This window comes from Cicer arietinum, chromosome 3, assembly GCF_000331145.2.
Source record: "Cicer arietinum cultivar CDC Frontier isolate Library 1 chromosome 3, Cicar.CDCFrontier_v2.0, whole genome shotgun sequence".
Classification (NCBI taxonomy): Eukaryota; Viridiplantae; Streptophyta; class Magnoliopsida; order Fabales; family Fabaceae; genus Cicer; species Cicer arietinum.
The window spans coordinates 73,051,387-73,074,074 of NC_021162.2; the positions used below are offsets into that span (position 1 = coordinate 73,051,387).

At 31.3% G+C, this 22,688-nt stretch overlaps 2 protein-coding genes across 3 annotated transcripts in view; one reads left to right on the forward strand and one right to left on the reverse strand.

Annotated features, from left to right (window-relative positions):
• LOC101505100 (cullin-1) overlaps positions 1-6,634 on the reverse strand; it is an 11,113-nt gene extending 4,479 nt beyond the window's left edge. Inside the window, exons 1-10 of one of the 2 annotated variants that reach the window (XM_027332676.2) lie at positions 6,333-6,634; positions 5,877-6,012; positions 5,642-5,741; positions 5,323-5,508; positions 5,124-5,171; positions 4,841-5,044; positions 3,006-3,083; positions 942-1,031; positions 458-538; positions 300-359 (exon numbers count right to left, since the gene is read on the reverse strand). In XM_027332676.2, coding sequence (XP_027188477.1) covers positions 300-359; positions 458-538; positions 942-1,031; positions 3,006-3,083; positions 4,841-5,044; positions 5,124-5,171; positions 5,323-5,508; positions 5,642-5,741; positions 5,877-6,007 — 978 coding nt within the window. In that variant the 5' untranslated portion in view covers positions 6,008-6,012; positions 6,333-6,634. The remainder of the gene's footprint in view (positions 1-299; positions 360-457; positions 539-941; positions 1,032-3,005; positions 3,084-4,840; positions 5,045-5,123; positions 5,172-5,322; positions 5,509-5,641; positions 5,742-5,876; positions 6,013-6,332) is intronic. The other variant, XM_004494292.4, reaches the window with a different exon arrangement.
• A 4,826-nt stretch (positions 6,635-11,460) lies between these two features.
• LOC101505423 (homeobox protein LUMINIDEPENDENS) lies at positions 11,461-21,024 on the forward strand. The gene is made up of 13 exons (XM_004494294.4): positions 11,461-11,840; positions 12,456-12,483; positions 12,983-13,113; positions 13,314-13,657; positions 13,777-13,870; positions 13,995-14,088; positions 14,814-14,943; positions 15,028-15,079; positions 15,163-15,206; positions 15,331-15,416; positions 16,327-16,746; positions 18,751-19,304; positions 20,033-21,024. The coding sequence occupies exons 1-13, from the start codon at positions 11,667-11,669 to the stop codon at positions 20,921-20,923; spliced, it is 3,042 nt and encodes a 1,013-aa protein (XP_004494351.1). The 5' UTR covers positions 11,461-11,666; the 3' UTR covers positions 20,924-21,024.
• Positions 21,025-22,688: the final 1,664 nt, after the last annotated feature.

Below are 22,688 nucleotides of genomic sequence, written 5' to 3' on the forward strand. Positions count from 1 at the left end.
TAAGGGTAGGGGGTTGGGTTTTGGGGGGGGGGGGGACTTCCAAGGGCTAAGTCCATATTTTGCTATATATTTGAGATTTTAAAACATTGAAAGAATAACATGATAAATGATCATATAACATCCCAATTACACATAATTTATTTTTAGAAACATTTTATAGCATCCTTAATTTGAAAAAGAAAAATAAGTCATCCCCTCCTTTCCCATCCAAACATTCCCTAAGATTCAAAATAATTCCTTCCTTCCCCTCCCCTCCAACCTAACAGACCTCTAAACCAACGAAATTGTTCGAGCATTACCTGATTGCTAGCACCTTCTTCAGACTGTTGAACCAAAGCTGTACCCTCGTCTGTAATATGCTGCAATCAGACAACGATCATTATACAGCATTGAAGAAAGAATAAAAACAGTGGCTAAATATAAACATGCAGTGATGCAATGACATAAAGATACCAACCTGCTTGAATACATTGGCAACAGGTTCCAGTCCTTTAGGTATTTTATGGTAAAGTCTATACATCCTAGAGAGATCTTCCACCTAGGCATAAAGTGGTTCAAGAACATAGTAAACCAAATATGCGCATATGTAAAATGAACAAGTACTGTTTTTGGTAAGAATATCAAATAATTGTTTTTAAAAGTTTGATTTTGCATGGGTATTATAAAGTACAACGGGTATTATAAAATCTACAAAGTCACATTTGTTAAACCTATATTTTAGGTTCATTTCAGGGATATGGTTAAAAATTTACCAAGGCTCGCCATCCAGAAATAATTCTATATTGGATATGAAAATATAAGGTTGCTTTGCAATTCAAACATTCTGACATAATAATTAAAGCAAGATGATGGAAACAAAGGGGGGTTTTGACTTTATTTGTACTGAGCTTAAATTGAGTGAAGATCATCAAACAGAAAAGTAAGGCAGAGCAATCAAATACCTTATCATCTCTAAGCAAGGCACGGCAGCCAGAGTGCTCCTTCTCAAGTAATTGATTTGCACGGTTTACCAGCAATTCATGTTGCACTTTCTATTAAAATGAAGGGAAAAAAATAACAAATGTGTTTTATAAAAGGGGGAGTTTGAATCAAAGGTACATAATCATAATTTCAGGAATGATATTCTTGGGAATACTGTTAAAAGAAATATTATTCCTGGATACAAGTTACAAGTATGTTAGGTATGTACATACTCCCTCTAGTCTCAATTATAAGAAAAAATAAGTAATCTCACTTAATTAAAAATTTAGTCAAATGCAACCAATTTTCTTGAAAAAATATGTGATTTCTCAAAAGTGTCATTCATAGAAACTTGTTCTATGAAGATAAAAGAATCATTGAAAAATAAAACTTATATTAATTTAGGTATTTTAGGAATGAGGTCTATCAAAAAGGAATATAATTGTTTGTGATAAAAATCAATAACTTTATGTTAATTATAAGTATATTTCAATGTTAAAATTGATTCATCCCTCAAACTTCACGATCTTTGCAGTAGCTCATGTAAAATGGCCTATTTGTCAACATAAAGAGGTACAAGTTGTCCATACAAAGCATTCTAATCCATAGCGGGAAAGTGGGATGGCCGCTATTTGAATATTAGTATATACATAGTTAGTAAGGGCTTAACTATATAGTTCGTCCTTGTAATTATGTGTTTTTTGGTTTTAGTCCCTATAAATTTTTTAGTTTGATTTTGGTATTTGCAAATACTATTTTGTTTATTTTTTATCCTTATCCTTATCCTTTTGTTTTAGTCCCTGTAAAATTGGTTATTATTGGAACGAGTTCATGCACTATAAATAATATTTGATTTTAGTCCCTTGATTATTAAGGATAAAAGGAATTGCAAGGACCAATTTCAATAAAAATCAATTTTGCAGTGACTAAAACAAAAGAACAAAGACAAAAACAAAACAAAAATATTTACAAGGACAAAAATCAAACAAAAAAACGTAAAGAACTAAAATAAATAAAAAACGCAAATTTACATGGATCAAATATATTTTTAAGTTTATATTTATTATATATATATATATAGTAATTAATATATATCAAACGTTTTTTATAGTAAATATATAAGTAATTATTTTTCACTAAACTGTATATATTTAATAAAATATTTATAATTTTATTATTATTTGATAAAGTTATTTCTTATTTTTATTTTTAGAAGAAAAAAAGTTATTTCTTGTTTTTATCGTGTTATTAGGCAGCTTTTCGTTTTTAGGTTGTTATATTTACTGTTTAGTTAAAACTTAAGAGACCCTTATTGGTCCAAACAAAAAGAACAAGCCCGTTAGGTTATTTGTAACCCTAAAATTTATGTAACACACAAACACAGTGCCGCCGTATTCTTCTTCTACAACTGTTTCTTCCCTTCTTTGTCACAGTGCTATCTTTCCCCTTTTTCGTCGAAGGTATGATCTTACCAGAGAGCAATAAAATCACCGCGCAAGACGACAACAGCCTACAACGGCGACAAAGGGAGGCTGGGTTTTCGGTTTTCTCCTTGAAATATGCATTGTGCTCCAGAAGTGCCGCAAAACACAAACTGAGCCACGATATACAACGATGAACGCGGCCGTGACGACCACTACTTACTTCTGGGACGCGACGCCGCATGTATGGACGGCCACCCAAAGCAACGCTCTGCTACACTATTTCCCACTATTGACAACACAGATCCTAATTATGATTATTATGTACTTAATAATGTCTACTGCAATTGCACAGATAAATAGAGTTGACTGTTGATCATGTATAATAGCAACAGTCACATTGAATACTTCATGATCTCTATGACAACTCAAGTAAAATGATCTATTTGTCAACATAAAGAGGTATAAGTTTGTCATACAAGGCATCCTAATTACCATAATCATGCACTTAATGAATTCTACGGCAATTGCACAGGTAAATGGATCCAACAGAAAATCCTTCATCCTTCATCCAATAAAATTTAAAAATGAAAACAGGACAACAAAAGTTAGATTTATACTAACCTCAACCAATTTCTGCTCAGTGCTAGAATGCAAGTAATTAGACACTCTATCTCTCTCCCGTCTCAAGCAATCCTCAGCCTGTGCAATTACATGGATAAAAATTGTTAAACGATGCTGGTAAGTAACCTCTGCATTGTACGACATTCATATTTTGAATATTTAAACATTTAAATTGAAAAAATATGAGATGAAGTATTTAAAATTATGAAAGTGGTACACATAAATTTAGTGTCTGTTTGGTAACGTCAATAAGCTAACTTATAGCTTATAGAATTAGCTTATAAGCTTGTTTGATCAAATTAAATGTGTTTGGTTAACAAGTTTTTCACACTAACTTATAGCTTTTTTTTAGACTCTATTTTAACTAGAGTTTGAACTTATAGTTTATAGCTTTTTATATTTTCTCTCCTATGTAACCTTATTATTTTAAATTTATTTCTATTTTATCCTTATCTAAAACAAAACAACTATCCCACTAATTACCCATCCACTCTCTCGTTGGACATTTCTTCTTATCTGTTACTCCCTCATTCATTATCTTTTATTATTTGTTTAGTGAATAATACCAAGGATGCTCAATTTCTTTTCTTTTTGAATCAGTGGATTCCCAAAGGATTATATTGTAGAAGGTTGGTAATGTTTGGTCATACAAAATAACACTATCTAACCAAAAAAAAAACAATAGAATGATTGTATATCACATGCAAGAGACCTAGACAAGTCAAAATAAAACTAAAGAATTATATCATAATCAAATAAACCAAAAGAAAACAATGCAATTATTAATTTTATAATCGTAAAATGGCTCACTAAATGTTACCAATAAAAACTATCTCAGCAAAAAAATTCAATACTGTTGTTTCTCATGAGAGGAATGAGCTGGCCTTGCATAAGAAAAAAAATCAGATACAATTTATTTTCTAAAATAATTTTTTTAATGTTTTTAAAAATAAAATTTATAAATTCACATATTTTTTAAATTAAATAATTATGTACCTTTATGTCATTTTACAACTACAACAACTAAATTTACCAAACACTTTATTTTCATCAGTTAGTTTTTCAATTATACAGCTTTAAGCTAGTTGACAGTCAACGGCTAGTTTTCCAGCCATCGGCTAACTTATAGCTTAGTTTTACCAAATAGACCCTTAAAATTTAATAGATAGATTTGGAGACTTTGAAATTGAGTTCAATTGATACACATTGACATATAAAAAAAATCAGATACAACTTATTTTTCTAAAATAATTTTTTTGTGGTTTTTAAAAATAAAATTTATACATTTACATCTTTTTTAAATTAAATAATTTTGTACTTTTATGTCATTTCACAATTACAGCAACTAAATTTATCAAACACTTTATTTTCATCAGTTAGCTTTTCAGCTATAATTAATCAATTATCAGTTTTAAGCTAGTTTTTCAGTCATCTGCTAGTTTTCCAGCCATCAGCTAGCTTATAGCTTAGTTTTACTAAATAGACCCTTAAAATTATATAGATAGATTTGGAGACTTTGAAATTGAGTTCAATTGATACTCACTGACAGTGTATACCACTTTCACACAATCATCTAACCAAATTCCGTGGTTTGGCCGCATAATTATGTTGTTTTTCAAAATAATTGTTTTTAAATTAAGATTTGGTGAAACCTCTTTGAAATTAATATTATAAAAATCTACTATTATCTAAAATTAAAGAATTAGTATGTTAAAGAGGAATCCAAAATATCAAAATGGACCCTTGGTCGAAGAAGTCACATGACATGATACATTGAAAGAGTAAATTAGGAGAAGTCCTAGTGAGGACTCAAGGCAAAACACAGAAAGACTTGCCTTTAGCATGTAATCTGGACAGGAGTCAGACTCAATCCAGATTGTAGCCTTACTTTTGTAGTAATCAGCAGTATCATCAAGCATCTGTACCTCAAAATCATGTTGATAACGTTCCATTTCACCCATACCAATCTCAACAAATATATCAAGAACATTTTTCAACAAAGATCTATCAATTTGTTCGCCCTCGCGTTCTTTGTCAATCTGTAACATGAACCAAGGTTACTTCATAAAGATCGTCAGCAACACATTGTATCATCATAATGTAAAGTGATGAACTTACAAGAGCAATCACAGCTTTCCTAGCATTTGCCCGCACCTCCATATAAACCTGTAATTAATAAAATTGGGTGCATTAGAATAAATTCCACGATTCATAAAGTAATGATTGAGGCAGACAGTAGTATTTCCCTTCAGTGCATAGTCACGGGTAAGATTATACCGAGTCTAAAAGATATTTCTAAGAGAGATCAATAACTGACCAAATCACGGAAACAAGAAAGCCCAACTGCATTGAGCGGAGGCAGGGAGCGTCGTGCAACAAAGTAGCGATCAAGATAATGGAAGCAGCGTGAACGCCATCTAACCAAGACCTTATGGTTTAACCATCTCTGGACAAGCTCCCTAAGCATGTATTCATCATGCTTTTCTCTTACAGAAGACAAAACCTAAATAAATAAAATTTGAAAGAAAAAAAAAAAAGTATCAGACACCGCAAGTCAGATGCGACAAAAATAATTCAAACAAAAGTTACGGCAGTAAATGTGAGAAAAACATAATAAACTGTGGAGGTTTCCCTACCGTAGATCTAATGTATTCATCAAAAGCCTCTTTGTATTTGTCATAAAGTTGTTGTGAAAAATCATAGGGTGCCTTCTGAGTGCACATATTATAAATGGTTCTGGGATGGTTGACTTAAGAAAGAAAAAAAATTAACAAAATCCAAAACTAAGCATTAAAAGAGAAAACAACAAAGTAAAGAGACAACAATAACAGTTGTTTACGCAACAATAATTGAATCCAATACTAAGGATACGTGTACAGCATCATGTATTCCTCTGAACTGAAAGGAGTTTCTGGTAATCCTTCAAGAATCCTCTTCAATTTGGTAATTCCCTTCTGCATATAGTCCCAACCTTGATCTAAATCAATGGTTCTGCGCTCCATTGTCGCTGCAGCATTATCAAAAATATTCACACTATGCTATATTCACATTAAAAAGAACATCAAAATCGATACTATAATCACATTTCATCCGAATGCAGACTTCAAGAATCACACAGAAAAAACAAAGACCACGTGAATTTCAATATTAAACCCTAGCAACACAAAAATAATCAGTGTGATTTTGGACAATGCTCTATATCAAATATAAATAATCATATGCAAAAAGCGAAAACTAAACCCTAAACCCCTAAAAACATAGCCGATCACATAAATGAATAAGAAGATCACGATATTGAATAGATGGGTTAAAAAGAGTAACACAAACCCTAAGTGCTGTTGCGTAGAAATGAGACGATCGTTCTGATGGTGACTTTGAGTTGATTCAGAAGCAAAAGGGTTGAAGAATGGTGGTGAAAGGTTGTTTAGATTGTGTGTTTATTTGGTGTATATATAGTTACTGTGAGGGAGAAGCGATGAAATGAGTGAAGAAAAACGCGGTCATTGGATTTGTCCTAGCGCATATATAGAAATAAGGAGACTATCGTCATCTTCTCTTTGTCCGTACTTATGGTTGGTCTTTGCTTGTGTTAGTGAGGTAGACTGGTATATCCACATGACTTGTTTTAGTCTACTGCTTATTTTAGGCTGGTTTTGGTTAATATACTTTAGAGTGATGTTTGTTACAAGTTACAACCTTTTTTAAGCGTATAGTTAATACACATGGTAAATTTTTTTAAATTACTTTTTAATTCAACGGCTCTTATCTAATTATCTAGAGTTATTATAAATTATGACTTGATGATTTGTTTTACATTATCAATGTATTTTATTTTTTAAAATATAACTTTTTTTTAATAATTCATTTTAAAAGTTTGTAGTTTTATTGTTTCAGTTTTTTGTTTAAACGAAAATTTAAAAAATAATTTAAAAATTAATCTTTTTATAATATGTATTCTCATAATTTAAATTTTTTTTTTATTACTAGTCTTTTCAAACTGAATTTTTTTACAACAGGCCAACATAAAATGATTTTTTATTTTTTTATAAAATCTCTAAAATATAATATTTAAATTATTGAGTAACAAAATTAATTTTTTGTATAATTTCTACCCTTGATTTCTATTAGAATTTTATTTGACTCCTTCTCGCCTTTTCTCTTCTACATCTAAATCATTCTCTCGTTTTTATATTTGAATATTGGTTGAAGAGCTTTTATATTTGAAAATCTTTATTTTACAACATTCATTCAACACTTTATTATTTTTTTATATCTCAATTTCTTTATCTATTTTCTCCTAGATGTGTATAATGAGTGTATGGGTGTCCATGAAACATTCCCCATTAAAACTATTTTTTATACTATAATTATCTTTCTAAATCATTTTTATCTTTATAACTAAATATTTTGACTTAGTAAGAGTAAATCATCATTTTAGTCCTTTAAAGTGTAGGATAATATCATTTTATTCTCTAACTGAGTCAAATTTTTAAATTAGTAATTGAATCATTAAATAGTTAGTCAGTATAATAATCAAAAATTATTTTAACAATAAATTGTATCTTCCAAGTACTATTATGATCATAAACTCTATCTTTCAATAACTTTTTTGGCAATTCGATGACTAATTTGAATTTTTGACTTAGTCAAGGATCAAAGTAACAATGTCATATGATCTTAAGACTTAAGATGGTAGTTTATCCATTTAGTTTTACTTTCATATTTTGTTCGTCATTTGTCGTTTGAGCACGACGTTGTTTTGTTCGTCGTTTTAGTGCGAATTTGTTTGCTCCAACGTTCATTTGGTCCAGATTGATAAATTCGCTTTGATCAATTACAAATTCAATCAATTACTTTAACATCGACAATGTTACAAAAGGGATGCATATGTATTATGAACACTTTAATTCGACTATATTTATAAATATTGTTATTACGAACAATTTAGATTCAATAGATATTTATCTTAACTCAATATATAAGAAATGTTTTTAAATAAAAATTTAAATCAAATATGATCTTACCATTGATCAAGTCATATAAAATATTAAAACAAAGATAATTAATATTCGTAAAAAAGATGAAAATGGTATGATCAATCGTAATAACAATAAGATGAAAAAGATAATTAATATTCGTAAAAATTAACTATAACACACATAACGTAACATCAAAATAGCATGGTCAATTACATCTCATCCTAATTATTGTCATGGTATAGTTACAATATCAATGCAAAAAAAGATGAACTTCTAGCCTTCTGCAATGTTTTTCTCTCTAACTCGACCTCTCCCCTTAATTGCATAAAAAAAATTGCCTCCAAAATAACCAGCACGTGAGCTTTTATTATAGTAGAATAAGTGACTTTTCGCTTAGCAGGTAAACATTATTCACGATGAAACAATTTTCAGTTGTTCACGCCAGCTTAAATTCGCTGAGCAAAAATGACAAATTGATTATAGTGTGTGGACGAGAATTTTTTTTGAAGAATGTAATTTTTAGAGAAATTCAAATCCTTCAAGCAAGTTACTTTAACTTTTTAAAAAATAATGGATTTTACGAGATATTTTATCAAGGTTAAATTTAGAGAATTTCAAATCATCTATTTACTTTATATTATATAAATTATTAAATAATTAATATATTTTTTATAATTTTACAATTTTAATCTTATATATTTCAAAATTTGCAAGTTGGTCCTTTTTTTGCAAAATGGTCCATCAAATTTGAAAATTGAATTTTGGTCCCTAAAAATTGCAAATTTTACAAAAATTCAGATTTAGCTCAAATATATATTTTTTTAATACCCCAAAACTTTTAAAATTTGTAAAAATAGCTCAATTTAAAAAAAAAATACAAAACAACAAAATTTATAAATTCAATTGAAACATTTGAATTTAAATTTTCATATAATTTTTCATATAAGTTGTTTGGATAATGATTTTGAATAATTTTTAAAACGAAGAGATTTCATGAGATACTTTTTCAATGCTAATTTTTTATAATTTTAAATACCACATAAAATATAAGAAATTTAAATTTCCTATTTACTTTATAAAATATGAAATGGTTCTTATAATTTTTGTTAATTTATAATTCCAACTATGGGCTTGATTGGTTTGAGAGAAACAAGAAAGAGAAAGTTAAAGAAGAGATAAGTTGAAGATAAATGATAAACTTCTGTTGCTTGGTTTCTAGATAAGTAAACAAGAGAGACTCAAAATTTGTGAACCCTACACCTTTTAGCTTTCTTCTCTCCATTGTGGAGAAAGCAAGAAGAATAAATGAACTTAATCTTTTTACTTTCCCAATTTATCCTTGTGATTAATCATTGTCTTTATGAGTGCAAGCTATTTTGTGTTATTCCATTTTTGCATCACACTGCCTACTTCAGTTCATTTATTAATTTAACTTAATTATTTATTAAACTATCGTATTTTTTAGCACAATTAATGAATGTTAATTTAATTTATTAAATTCTAAATATTATTTGGCTTTCATATTTTTTTTGTTGGACATTCGACTATCAAACTTGAATACCATATAATCACCATATAATTAATTAATAAATTTACAATAACAAATTAAAAATTAAATTAGAAGTTTAATTAATTATCTTAAACAATTTTAGATTTAAATCAATAAAAATTTAAATTATTCTAATTAATTAAACTACAAAGATAGTAAATTAAATAGTTTAATAAACAAAATAATTAAATTAAAATAAAAAATAAATTAAATTTCATGGAAGGATTAGGGGTATTATCATTCAAAAATAATAAACACTTCTCTCTTTTCTATTTCTTTCATCTTTCTCTTATACGAGACAATATTTCAAATATAATTTATTTCTCACTTATTTCTCCACTATTTATCTCTTATCATACTATTTCTTACCTCTGTCTCTCTTATCACTTTCTCCTTGCAACCAAATACACCTTATATGTTGCGAATTTTGCATATTAGTTCCTATGCATTTTTTTTTCAAATTGATCCCTAAATTATTTTAAAATTTGCAAATTAGTCTACAAAATTTACAACATACTCCATTAAATTTCTCTAAATAATTTCAAAATTTGCAAGTTGGTCCCTAAAATTTTGCAAAATAATCCATCAATTTTTGCATAATTTCATACTTGCCACAAAAATTATTTTAATTTTTTTTCTCGAAACCCTTTAAAATTATAAAATATCCAAAATAAAAAGAACGAGTTTGTTATCCAAACAAAAAATTTATGAATAAAAGAAATTCAACTAAAGCTCTTGAATTGCTTATAATTGTAATTTCTCTATAATTTATAATTACTTTATTCAAACACATTCTTAGCAAATTGTGCTTTGAATGATTTAGAAGACTATTTGTCTTGAATTCGCTTAGTCAACTTTCTTATCTCTTAGTGAATTCCATTTGCATTGTTTCTCCAACTTTTGATTCTAACAATTTTGATTGCTCGTCTTTTTAATTATTTATTTTTCTTTTTACACTCGAAAACAAATAAATACGCAAGATATCACAATTTTTTGTATCTCAAATCTGAATAGTCAAATATATACAAGAATTGGGGGAAAACAACATTTTTATGTTAAACCAAGTTAACAAGTGTTTATAAATTGTATCTCAAACATGATAAATTTAACACTTACTAAGTTTTAACACCTTATCTCTACATCCACTCTCAACTTATTTTTTTTTGTGAAAACTTGCACTTTAAATCAATAAAAGCAAGAATTTCTTGCAAAATTGTAAGTTAATTTAAAGAAAAAAATAGTATGTAATTTTTCTACAACGGAAATTTATTATTTAAATATTATGATGATATATTATATCACCCATTGTGGCGAGATGTATTCTAAATATAACATGATAAAATAATGTTATTATATACATACAAAATTTTATATTATATTATAATTTTATTTAATTTTATATAATTTTATGTCTATTTGTATGACATAACTTTTACCGTTAGTATTTTTTTAAAAAAACAACAACATCATAGGTGGTGTATTTCAAATTGACATATTTTTTCATTAAAAAGTATTCTATACCAACAAATAATAATAATTGAAATTAAAGAACATGCATCTTCAATATAAATAAATTTAATCAACATCAAATGAAAATTCATTTATGAACTACATTACTCTATATTTATATCTTTCTTTTGAAATTAATAATAGGAATACCACGCTACTCCATATTTTTATATATATATTTTTTGAAATTGATAATATAACACGATGAAATCACTATGAAAAGCTCTATTACTAACATGTTGAATAAATAAAAGTCCAATTATATAAAATAAATGTTATGTTACAACATCTATGCATTTATTTATATGGTAAAAACTTTATTAATGGAAAAAATGAAAGAGAGTAAAAAATTGAGAGAATCCGAAAAAGTAAGTGTAAAACTGATTTTTACGTTATGTCCATTAATTAAACGCCTAATAATTCCAGAAATTTATCGAGTCCCAAACACGGCCTAAGTCTCTCTCGTGTCAGTGCTCTTTCTCTCTCCAGAATTAGCTCCCAACGAAACCCTAACGAGTTATGTTCTCAACTGGGAACCATAGAGAAGCATCGGGGATTGAATTGAATAATTAATGCATTTATCTACACATTGCAACCTAGAAACATCGATCTTCGTCATCAACAATGGAGGTCTGGAACGACGATTTATCGGAGCTGGAGATTGGGAGTTCCGTCGAGTCGTTCCAGAGGTTTTTGATTTCGCAAAGAGAACTCTTCCATAGCCAGATCGACCAGTTTCAAGAAATTGTCGTCACGCAATGCAAACTCACCGGCGTCAATCCTCTCTCTCAAGAAATGGTGCTCTCTCTCTCTCTCTCTATCCCCTGCATCTGTCATTTTTCGAACCATGTTTTTTTATCATAAATTTATTGTTTATCCTCTTTTTTTGTTGGACGAGGGGAATCACATAGTTATCCTAAAAATTGTTGACAAAAGATGCATGATTATTAGTATACTGCAAAAAATTAGGTTTTCAACATTGTTGATTTCTAGTAATTGAAAAAACTGCTAGAACCTCTTGGTGCCGGTTTGGATCGCCTCATTTGAGTTATCTTCTAGCATAAACATGAGACTGTTTGAGAGAGCCCGTAGAAACAACTTATGGCATGTCCCTAACTTGTTTTCAGTTTATTTCCACAACCTTTTGAGAAAAACTTATAGCTTATATGAAAACAATCTAACTTTATTTTACCTTTTGTTTTTAGAATAAGTCATGTATAAGCATTTATATGTCGAGGGTCTAAGCTATAAGCACATAATTAAGTTGTTTATACAAATAGGGCCCAAGTTCATTGCGTTTTGTTTCACACACTCCAGTGGTATATTTGCTTTTGTGTTAGTCAGCTCTTTGTTGTCATCATTAAATAGTTTGATCTTGTCCATTTTACTTTATTTATGTTTTTGTGTGTGCAGGCAGCCGGTGCTCTATCAATAAAAATTGGTAAGTCTTCGCTGGAATTTTATTTACTTATTTTTTGAGAAGATTATTAACATTGACAATTGAAGTATATGATTGCTTGTTTTATATTTCTGGGCCCCATTTTCTGCGGAACTTTGTTATTTACTTTTATATTTGATATCAACAATATGGCTTACTTTGCTGACATCCAACTTGACCCCTGTTCCACTGCATTATCATTTGCTATACTTCATAGTTAGCTTATATCCTTCATAGGTACCTTGGTTTATTGTTTTTCTCTACTATGTCCAAGTCACTAAAATTAGACCGCATCTAATCTACTTTTTCATCATAACTTCTAAAATAGCTTTCAATTCGGAAATTAAATACTTCATTCATTGTAACATATAGATTAAGTGGATGGAAACACAAATCTTGTGTTCATGCCTCTTTTTTACCTTATTCTGATCATTATTTGTGTTTCTTACAAATTTATGCATTGTTTGTTTCACGTCTTATGTCTCTCGATTCAATTTTGCAGGAAAAAGGCCCAGGGATTTATTAAATCCAAAGGCTGTAAATTACATGCAATCAATTTTTTCTATTAAAGATGCAATTAGCAAGAAAGAATCTCGCGAGATCAGTGCTTTATTTGGTGTAACAGTAACACAGGTTTGTATGCAGAAATATTTCCTATCCCACACTTTTCTTGTTGCTCATCTATTTTGGTTCGTTAGATTCGCATTTATAGTAGTTATTACCCTTTTTGAGGACAAAAGAGGGACATATTCACTCCAAATTTTGTTGTAAGATTATATGTTACCACAGTTCTTAAGCACTAACTGTTATGAGTCTTTGTACTTTGGTTTTAGGTGCGTGACTTTTTCACTAGTCAACGTTCCAGAGTAAGGAAACTAGTTCAGTTGTCAAGGGAGAGGGCATTAAGATCTAATTCTTGTGCGGAATCTCATGATGTTCAAATAAACTTTGATCCTGTGAGATCAATAAATCCAGCTCCCTTAAACTCTGCTGGCCCCATCAATACGGAAGAAGCATCTTGTTCAACACAAGAAGCAGCTCTGTCTGACCTAGACAACTTAGATAAACAATTTGTTGAGAACATTTTTGGTCTAATGCAGCAAGAGCAAACATTTTCTGGTCAGGAGAAATTGATGGAGTGGATATTGACGATACAGAATTTTTCAGTCTTGTTGTGGTATGTTATTAGTTTTTTCAATAGCTCTTTTTTTCAATTACACTTATTCATATTTTTCTGATTTAGTTTTACAATTGTATGTTTCTATACAAAAAAGTTTTACAATTGTATGCTTGTAGGTTTTTGACCGGAGGAGGTGCAATGACTTTAGCAAATTGGTTGAGCAAAGCTGCTGTTGAAGAGCAAACTAGTGCACTGCTTCTTATCTTGAAGGTAAATCTGGATCGTCTGGTTAATATAGAAATTTTATGCTATTTATGTAGGCACACAACTAGTTTATGCTATTTATACAGGCACACAACTATAATATTAGACTTACTGGTTAACCGTTTTGCAGGTTCTTTGTCATTTGCCTTTACATAAAGCCCTTCCTGCACACATATCAGTTTTGTTGCAGAGTGTTAATAGACTACGGTTCTACAGGACCTCAGGTGTGATTCTTATTTTCCAGGTCCAGTGCCCTTCAATTCGGGTGTATTATGTATAATTATTAACCTATACCTTGATGGGAAGTGTTTGATAGATAATGACTACAGTGGATGGATATACAATAACAGTGTAACATATTTTAACACATCGGTAGTTTGTAGCCTGTTTGGTCTTGGTGAACTCTCTTACAATAACATGGCTGATTCAAAGTTGTCAGTTGTGCTTGTTTGATTGACTTTCATATTCATATATTTATCTGTTTTCCTTTTATGTGGGATGTTGATTAGGAGAGTAGTATTTGCGATTTTATTTTCATCTCAAGCACATTATCTAGGTTTTCATTTTACTTTAGTTGGCAAATTGCTTGTTATTATTAATTAATGACATCTCTCATATCAGAAAGCAAGATAGAGATAGGAAGGGGGTTTACAATTGAATCTAGTTATTCCTTTGATTCGTAAAGTGTCAGCCTGTCACCTTGTATCATATTGCCTACTAATAGATGAAGATTTTAAATTTTTATCTTTGAGCTATTGAAGACATTTTTAGATTGATTTATGTAACACAACACTTCAAGATCGTTGTGCTTTTTAACAATATTTTAGATGACTGTAAACAGTTTCAAGTCTTAATTTGAGGGACAGCTGTTTGATATCACCAAAACATCTAATAATTTTACTATCTTGATAAATTTTGTGAATTATAATCTCACTGATTTGAAGATCAGACATATCTAACAGGGCAAGGGTTTTGTTATCAAAGTGGAGCAAATTGTTAACAAGGAACCAAGCCATAAAGAAACCCAATGGTGTTAAGCCATCTGGCGACGTTCAAAAAGAGATAATACTTTCTCAAAGGCATGCTTATATCTTGATCTCATTTCAATTCAGAATTTGTTTGACCTTCTTTCTCCATTATTTTTATGATATCTATTTTTGCAGTATTGGCCAAATCATCGGCCCTGAATCATGGCATTTGAATATTGATGTTCCTGTAAGTGTTTTCTTAAGCGTACATTTCACCTGGCTATGGCTTTTCAGTTTGCACGTTTCTTAGTTCTCATTTCTTGCTACCAGGAAGACATTCTTGCTCTCTCAAATGAATTTTCAGATGATTTCAGGTTTGTGTTTGTTGTTGCTGATTGCTTTATTGCCTCAATCATCTTTTATTCAACAAGTCTTTCTGCCAATGAATTTGCCTTGACTAGTTGTAATTATGCTCAGATTTGTTTCTTTTCTGTTCAGGAAAATGCAATCGCGGTCTGTTAAGTTGTTGCTGCCTAGCTCAGATGATTGTAATAAGAAACCCCCACTTGGTGTATCTTCATCTCGTATCCTTGGTGCTTTATTTTTGACTAAATATTGTTAACTGGCTCCTCAGAATCTGATGGGGGTATCCAACATTCATCTATGTTCTATTAGCATATAAAATCAGACACGCGTGAAATAAAACATTTCGGGAAATAAAACACATGAAATAACATTGGATGCTATTTTGCGGTGACATTTGAGGGGTAATTTTCCTTCAAACAAGCAAATTCAGCAGTACTTTTGCAATGGTCAAATGATTTGATCTTGTAACTTCTCCTCTTGCCACTCTTTCTAGCCACACACTGACTTTTTTCAGCACAGAATGTTGATGGGGGTTTCCAGTATCCATCTATATTCTATAAGCATATAAAATAAGACAAACATGAAATAAAACACTTCGGGAAATAAAACACATGAGATAACTTTGGATGGTACTTTGGGGTGACATATGAGGGCTTAGTTTCCTGAAAACAAGCAAATTCAGCTGTACTTTTGCAATGGCCAAATGATTTGATCTTGTAGCTTCTCTCCTTGCCACTCTTTCTAGCCACATACTGATTTTTTTAGCTCAGGACAATTGCCAATTTTTATCCAATATGTAACTTGGTTTTATATTCCTGAAACTAGCCGGCTAAAAATTAGAAATGGTGTAAGCCCCCAATTTGATCCGTGAGAAACTTTCCGAATATTAAAAGGCGCTCAGAATATCAAACTTGGTCGACAAAATATTTATAACATCAACTTGGTCTTCTACTTGTAATATTTGTTAATGGAACCATATCAATTTGCCCACAATAAACCATAACATTTTTGACTATTTTGATGTCAAAAGTATACTTGAAGGACTAAAATAGTGATTTATTCAATAAATTTGTCAATGGTCCATGTTAGCTTTTGAATCACGTAAAATGTTAACTTAACCTATCTCAGAATCTAGAGAGCGCAGAAAAGTGCAATTGGTGGAGCAGCCAGGATCTGTGAGTAGAAGCCCACCGGTGGCAAGGACAGTGCCTGTAAGTCAGGGCCGTCCTATGTCTGCTGATGACATCCAGAAAGCAAAAATGCGTGCATTATTTATGCAGAGTAAGTATGGGAAAACCGTTTCTTCAAAAGTAAATAAAGCCAAAACTGTTAGTCCGAGTAAATCTCGGACAAATCAGGCCAGCATTGCAGTCTGCTCTTCTAAAGTTCCATCTCCTCTCAAAATTGAAGAAGACAAGAAACCTCTGTTGCTTCCCTCTAAAACGTCTATTAGGCTTGAATCTTCTTATTCCAAACTGAAAATGGATTTGAAGGAACCTATCTGGGAGAAGTGCAAGAGGGTGAAAATCCCGTGGAAGACACCAGCAGGTACATTTGCATATTTTATGTTGTTTCTATCAATTCATGCTTATAATATTAGGATAGAAAAATTGGTGAATTTCATTGACAGCCGAAAATAAATGTTGGAAAGACTGACAACAGACCATTTTAAGAGGTATACTGTCGTTGAGTTAACAAGGGGTACATATTAGTGGAATCCCTGCACATTTTTTGGAGGACAATTCAAACGGTTCTTTGCAACTCTGACACTAACACTGTTGACCCATCCCATTTTGCAGCTTTTATTACCTTTTATAAATAGATCAAGAGTCGTGATCTAACCTCGTGTTCTGTAAGCAATTTGGGTAGATTCGCCATTTGTATATATTCCTACAATTCTGGTATTGATCATGAGATTTGTAAAAGTTTGCTGTACAAATCTGTCTCAAACGGCGAATACTAACACGGATTTGCTCAAGGATTTTAGGACCATCCATTATCTGAAACCTTCTTAAACGTTTCAGTTTGATATTTTTCCCACGCCTTATTACTAATTGTAGGATAGTTCTAAATATCTAATTACTAATACATTCGATGGAGAACTTTGTAATTGACTACCATGTGCTATGATAAATCAGTAAAAGATGATCGCCAGGATGAAAAGCGTCATTTTTACCAATTGCCAACAGCATGTTGATTACTACTTATTTTTCAAGTAAAAAAAAATCAATTATATGGCAATTAGCTGCTCTCTTTCCATTACATCTTTTCTATGGCTCATCGGAGTAAAAGTTGAGACATTGATAGGTTTCGTTTGGGCGTGAACCAGCTGCACAAAACGATTTTTTCCATATTTTTTATTGTGCCAAGCAACAGGGAAATTCAATGATTCACTATAACAATACATGATCCTGAGTTTATGATTTATAGATGTGAATGTGTGATAGAAATGTATGGGGTGCTTCGGCTTAAATAAAAGATTAGATTAGACAAATATGAAATTCTTAAATATGACCTAGGTTTTAACTTTGTCAACCCTGTTCAAGTCAGCATAGGCATTCACGGGAACGAGAACACTCTTAAAGAAAATTTTATCTATAAAAGTAGGAATCCAGATGGGAACTATTTTTCTCGTGGTATTCCGCGTCCAAGTAATATTGCATTTGGTTCTTTTATTTTGTAATTTGCAATCAATATTAAAGATCTGGTTGGAGTATTGATTCTTTATCTGTGGTATGAAGGAATTTGTGATTTAATTCTCGGAGTTCTCTTTGCATGTTTTAATTACCAGGCAGATTAGTAACGGAGTGTTGTTCCAAGTGTTGGGTAATATTTGAAGGTTTAAACCCAACCTGCAGTGATATGAATTCCAGCACCGTACCAATCCAATCTGGGGCTTCCATGGCATCAATGACTACTATTGTTGGCTATAATATTATGATACTGTAAACAGCAAACGATTGTCCATTTCTTTTGTTGGCTTGTGTGTTATTCTCTGGTCTATGATTCAATTACAATCATTGAAACTTATGATGGGCTGTGTGATCATTTTATTTGGCAAACGCCTGAGGCCAGCAGCATCTGCTTTTATTCCTTTTCTACTTCTCTTAAAACACATTTAATTTCCTCCTTCTGGAACTTGACTATTCATCACCAAGTTCATTATGGAAGTTTGTAAATCTTGTAATTTATAAATAAAATGGGCAAATGATCTTGTAACAAATCATAGATACGTTTGCAGCTAACCTTAATAAAATACACATTAGTATTTTAATTTTCCCAGTCTTTTTCATTTTTGAAGTTGCGATGCCTATGTTTCCATTGCATCCACCACCCATATGTAGGACTTCTGTATTCAATTATTCTATCCCACCATATATTGAGGTACTCCTGTAAGAAGTGGATTTGCCATATGAATTTTGCTCCTACTGTTTGTATTTGTGTTCTAATGTTCTCGTTAATGGTCCAATCAATGACTTTCTTTAACTTCTCAGGCCAGTTTTCTTCGGTTTTCAAATCTTTCTTTTTTGCTTCGCTTTTCCTTTTTTGCAGAAGTAAAACTTCAAGATACCTGGAGAGTTGGTGCTGGTGAAAATAGCAAAGAGGTTCATGTCCAGGAAAATAGGAACCGCAGGGACAAAGAATCCATTTATCAGACAGTACAAGAGATGCCCTCTAACCCCAAGGAGCCGTGGGATCTTGAAATGGACTACGACGACTCTTTGACAGCGGAAATTCCTATTGAACAGCTACCAGACGGTGATGGTGCAGAAATAGTAGATGCATCCAATCAAACTGCAACTCATGCTGCTGTTCAAGGGGTGGCCTCCTCATCTTCAGCCAGTAATGCAGCCAATGCTGAACCTGATTTGGAATTGCTTTCCGTACTACTGAAAAATCCAGAATTGGTGTTTGCCTTAACTTCTGGACAAGCCGGTAACATAACAAGTGAGGAAACCTTGAAGCTACTTGACATGATCAAGAGAGGAAGTGTGAACTTGGGATTAAGTGAAAATGCAAATGGCAATTATGGTACTAGTGCAAAGGCCCCTGAGAAGGTGGAAGTTTCTCTCCCATCTCCAACTCCTTCAAGCGATCCCAGTACGGTGCGTGATTTGAGTTCATACTGCAACAACTATTTGTCAAAGATCTTACTCATGTCTTCTATTAGAGTGCCATGCACTCTTCACTTTAGCCAAGCTGGCTTGTGTTTGTTGAGAATTGAGAGCAGATAGTACTTGTAGTGTAGGATTTGGGGGAAACTGGGTTTTTCAATGGTGGCCCAAGATGAGATGGAAATAAATTGATTTCCAAGTTCTTTTTGATTCCTTGTTTGTTTTGTTTCGTATTTTTTTTACCAATATATTGCATTATCATGTTCTTGGATGCCACGTAAAAAGTATTCCAGATTTGCAAATAGCCAATTTAGGAAACAAATAGGTTAAGGAATGTTTGATTAGCTTTTCAAAAACAGTTTCTGCAAAACAAGTAAAGAACAAATTTTGTTCTTTGTTAACTTTTAAAAACAAGTGTTTTTTAAAAGTATAATCAAAAGACCCTTAATCTTTTAGATTTTCGTACTGCAATAGGATCTAGTTCCCTTGGAGTATGTTGTCTGTATTTAGAGTAGGGAATTGGTTTGATGCTTCTCTATTTTATTTACGGTGCTGAGACCCTTATTCCGACCAAGAATGCATGAAGGGCCCCCACACTATTTTCCTTACAATTGTCAACGTACTAAAATCTTTAAAATCATTAATACAATAATTAATTATTAAAGAGACTATTGATTAACTGTATTAACTGATGGCCTCCCATTTTTTCAACTTTTCAGAGTGGATGGAGCATCGAAGCACAAAAGAATCCTTTTACACGGCAAAACTTAGCACCTGATAGAAGATTTATCCAGAGCTCTGCTTCAATTGCAACTACCAACCTATCATATCAGATTCCGGCAACTAGTACTACAGTAAGGCAACAGCATATAGTTGTTCCATCTTTGAACCAGCTCACCGGCACAACAGTTTCTCGATATTCACTACCTCAGGCAACTAACATTATTCCTGAAAAACAACCACCACGTGTTCATTCCTCCGTGCATGCACAAACACCTTTCTCTGATAGAGGTTTAAGCATGAAGAACACAATCACCGCAAAAGGTCCTCTAGCAATGCGGGCTGATGGCATAAGTAATATAAAACCAGTAGTACCTAATTCGAGTATGCAAGCGGGTTTGTCTAATTCATTCCCACAATCCTTTACGATGACCTCACCATCACACTTAGCTACACAACAACAAAGACATGCGCATACGATACTCCATCAGCCCCATTTCGCCGAACCATCCTATCAAAACCCTGTGCATTCCTATCAACCACAATTCGAAAAATCAGGTCCTGTGTCAGATTTGCGGAGAGTTAGGCAGGATATACCATCCAGTTATCATGATCAAAGAAATCATAACAATTATAATACATTGGTTGGGGAACCCATGCAGTCTGGTTCTTGGGATAGAAACAATCATGAAAGGGAGGGTTTTGAATCATGGAGTCCGGAGAATAGTCCAACTAGGAATCCTAGGTATGTTCCAGGTAGGAATATCCCGGAGTCCAGAATGAATCATGCAAGAAATCATAGACCTGAATGGTCAAGGCAGCGTGGTTCTTCTGGACACTGGGATCCTGGTAGGCATGAGAATAGAAAGTGGCATGATCAAAGACGATGATTTTAATGTTTACATTGTTTTGGTCTGTGGGTTCAATCAGACCCTTAACTTGTATGTAAAGAGTTGGATTCAAATAACAATCATTTTTCTTTTGGTTATAAGAGAGTGAGTATAAATGGGTCTAAATTGATTGTTAAATAAGGACTTGTAAAAAATGTCTAAATTTTTATCCCCAAAAAGGATTGGTTTTGCTTCACTTGCTCATGAATCTGAAACGTAGGTCGGTACTTTTGGTGCCTTTTACATATAGCTTCTTTAATGGGGAAAGGCAAATTATATTGATAAAGTCACAAGCAAAAAGCACAAGGTATGCTATGATTTGAGAGTGGCAGAATCTTGTAAGAAGAAAAAATTCTCAAGGTTTTGCTTCACACGAGTTAATATTATTTTTATTGGATTCTGCCACTCTCCCAAGTTATTATATGATATGAAAAGTGACAGAATCTTGAAAAAAAAAATTGAAATCGGATTCTATGCGGCAAAGAGAATCTCAGATTCACACGATCAGAGTTTGCGTGAGATGTTAGATTTAGTTCAGATGATTAAAAAAAAATTCGATTTCCGATTTTAAGACTTATTTTACATTCATTTTTATTGAAAATTTTGAAATTATATGAAACAAAAATACTGGTGTAAGTTTCGTACAAGGGGGTTTAGAACTTAGAAAAGACAATTATGGTTTTCTATTGGCAAATTGTTGAGAGGTATTTCTATTGAGTAGCAAATTATATAATCACTTGAGGGAGGGAATGAGATGTTGGTATCAGGTCACTAAAATAACCGTTTTATATTTTTATGAAAAATAAAGTTTTTATTTAATCAAAAGATTTAAAAAAATTTACTTAATAAAAAGACATTAGATTTTAATATTTTAAAATTAAAAGTATAATTTTTTTTAAAAATTTAATATTATCTCAACAATATTAAATCAATTGAAAAATATATATTACATGACATCAATTATATTAATTTAGTAATGTCAAGTTAAAATTTAAAAAATTTGTTTTAGGTCTTATTAAAATCCGCTTTAAGTCTCTACATATGTTAGGACGGCCTTGAAATGACAAAATCTTGTAAAAAAAATATCTTAGGTTTGTTTATGAAGAGAATTTTGAAAGAGTAAAAGTATGATTAGAAATAAATTGAACCAACGAGGATTTATGATCTAGTCTATGTCACGTTCAGAGTGTTTTTTTTAAACAAATAAAGATAGAGTGTTTTCAAAATATATTTAACTAAAAAGATCACATTAAGAGTCACAGGAAAAATCATCTAAACCTACCAAACCGATCTACTTAAGTAATATAATTAATATGTAACTAATTTTTCATTAGTATTTAATGTGTTTGGATATGTATATATAGCTATATAAAAAATATAGCTCAATTAATATTTGCTAATATTTTATTGTTAATGTCAAAAATCGGCAAAATACTAATATCTTTGTTGATTATTTTTGCACTTAATAATTAATAGTGTTAGAATTGAAATAAATATTTTGTTAATGCATGTTTGTACAACTACGAGAAGTAGCCCGTCACAATTTAGGGTTTATGCGGATTGGACTAAACATCCGTTTTTATTGATAAAAAAAATTGCTCTTATGATTTGAGCTCAAAATTTGATGTAAACCAAATTTTTTTTTAGTCTATGTGAAGAGTTCAACATACGTTGATAAAAAAGAAAGTTTAACATAGGATTAACATTTTTTTTTGTAAATTTCACCCCTTGCACCCCCACAATACCTAAAACCTCCAAAAATTTT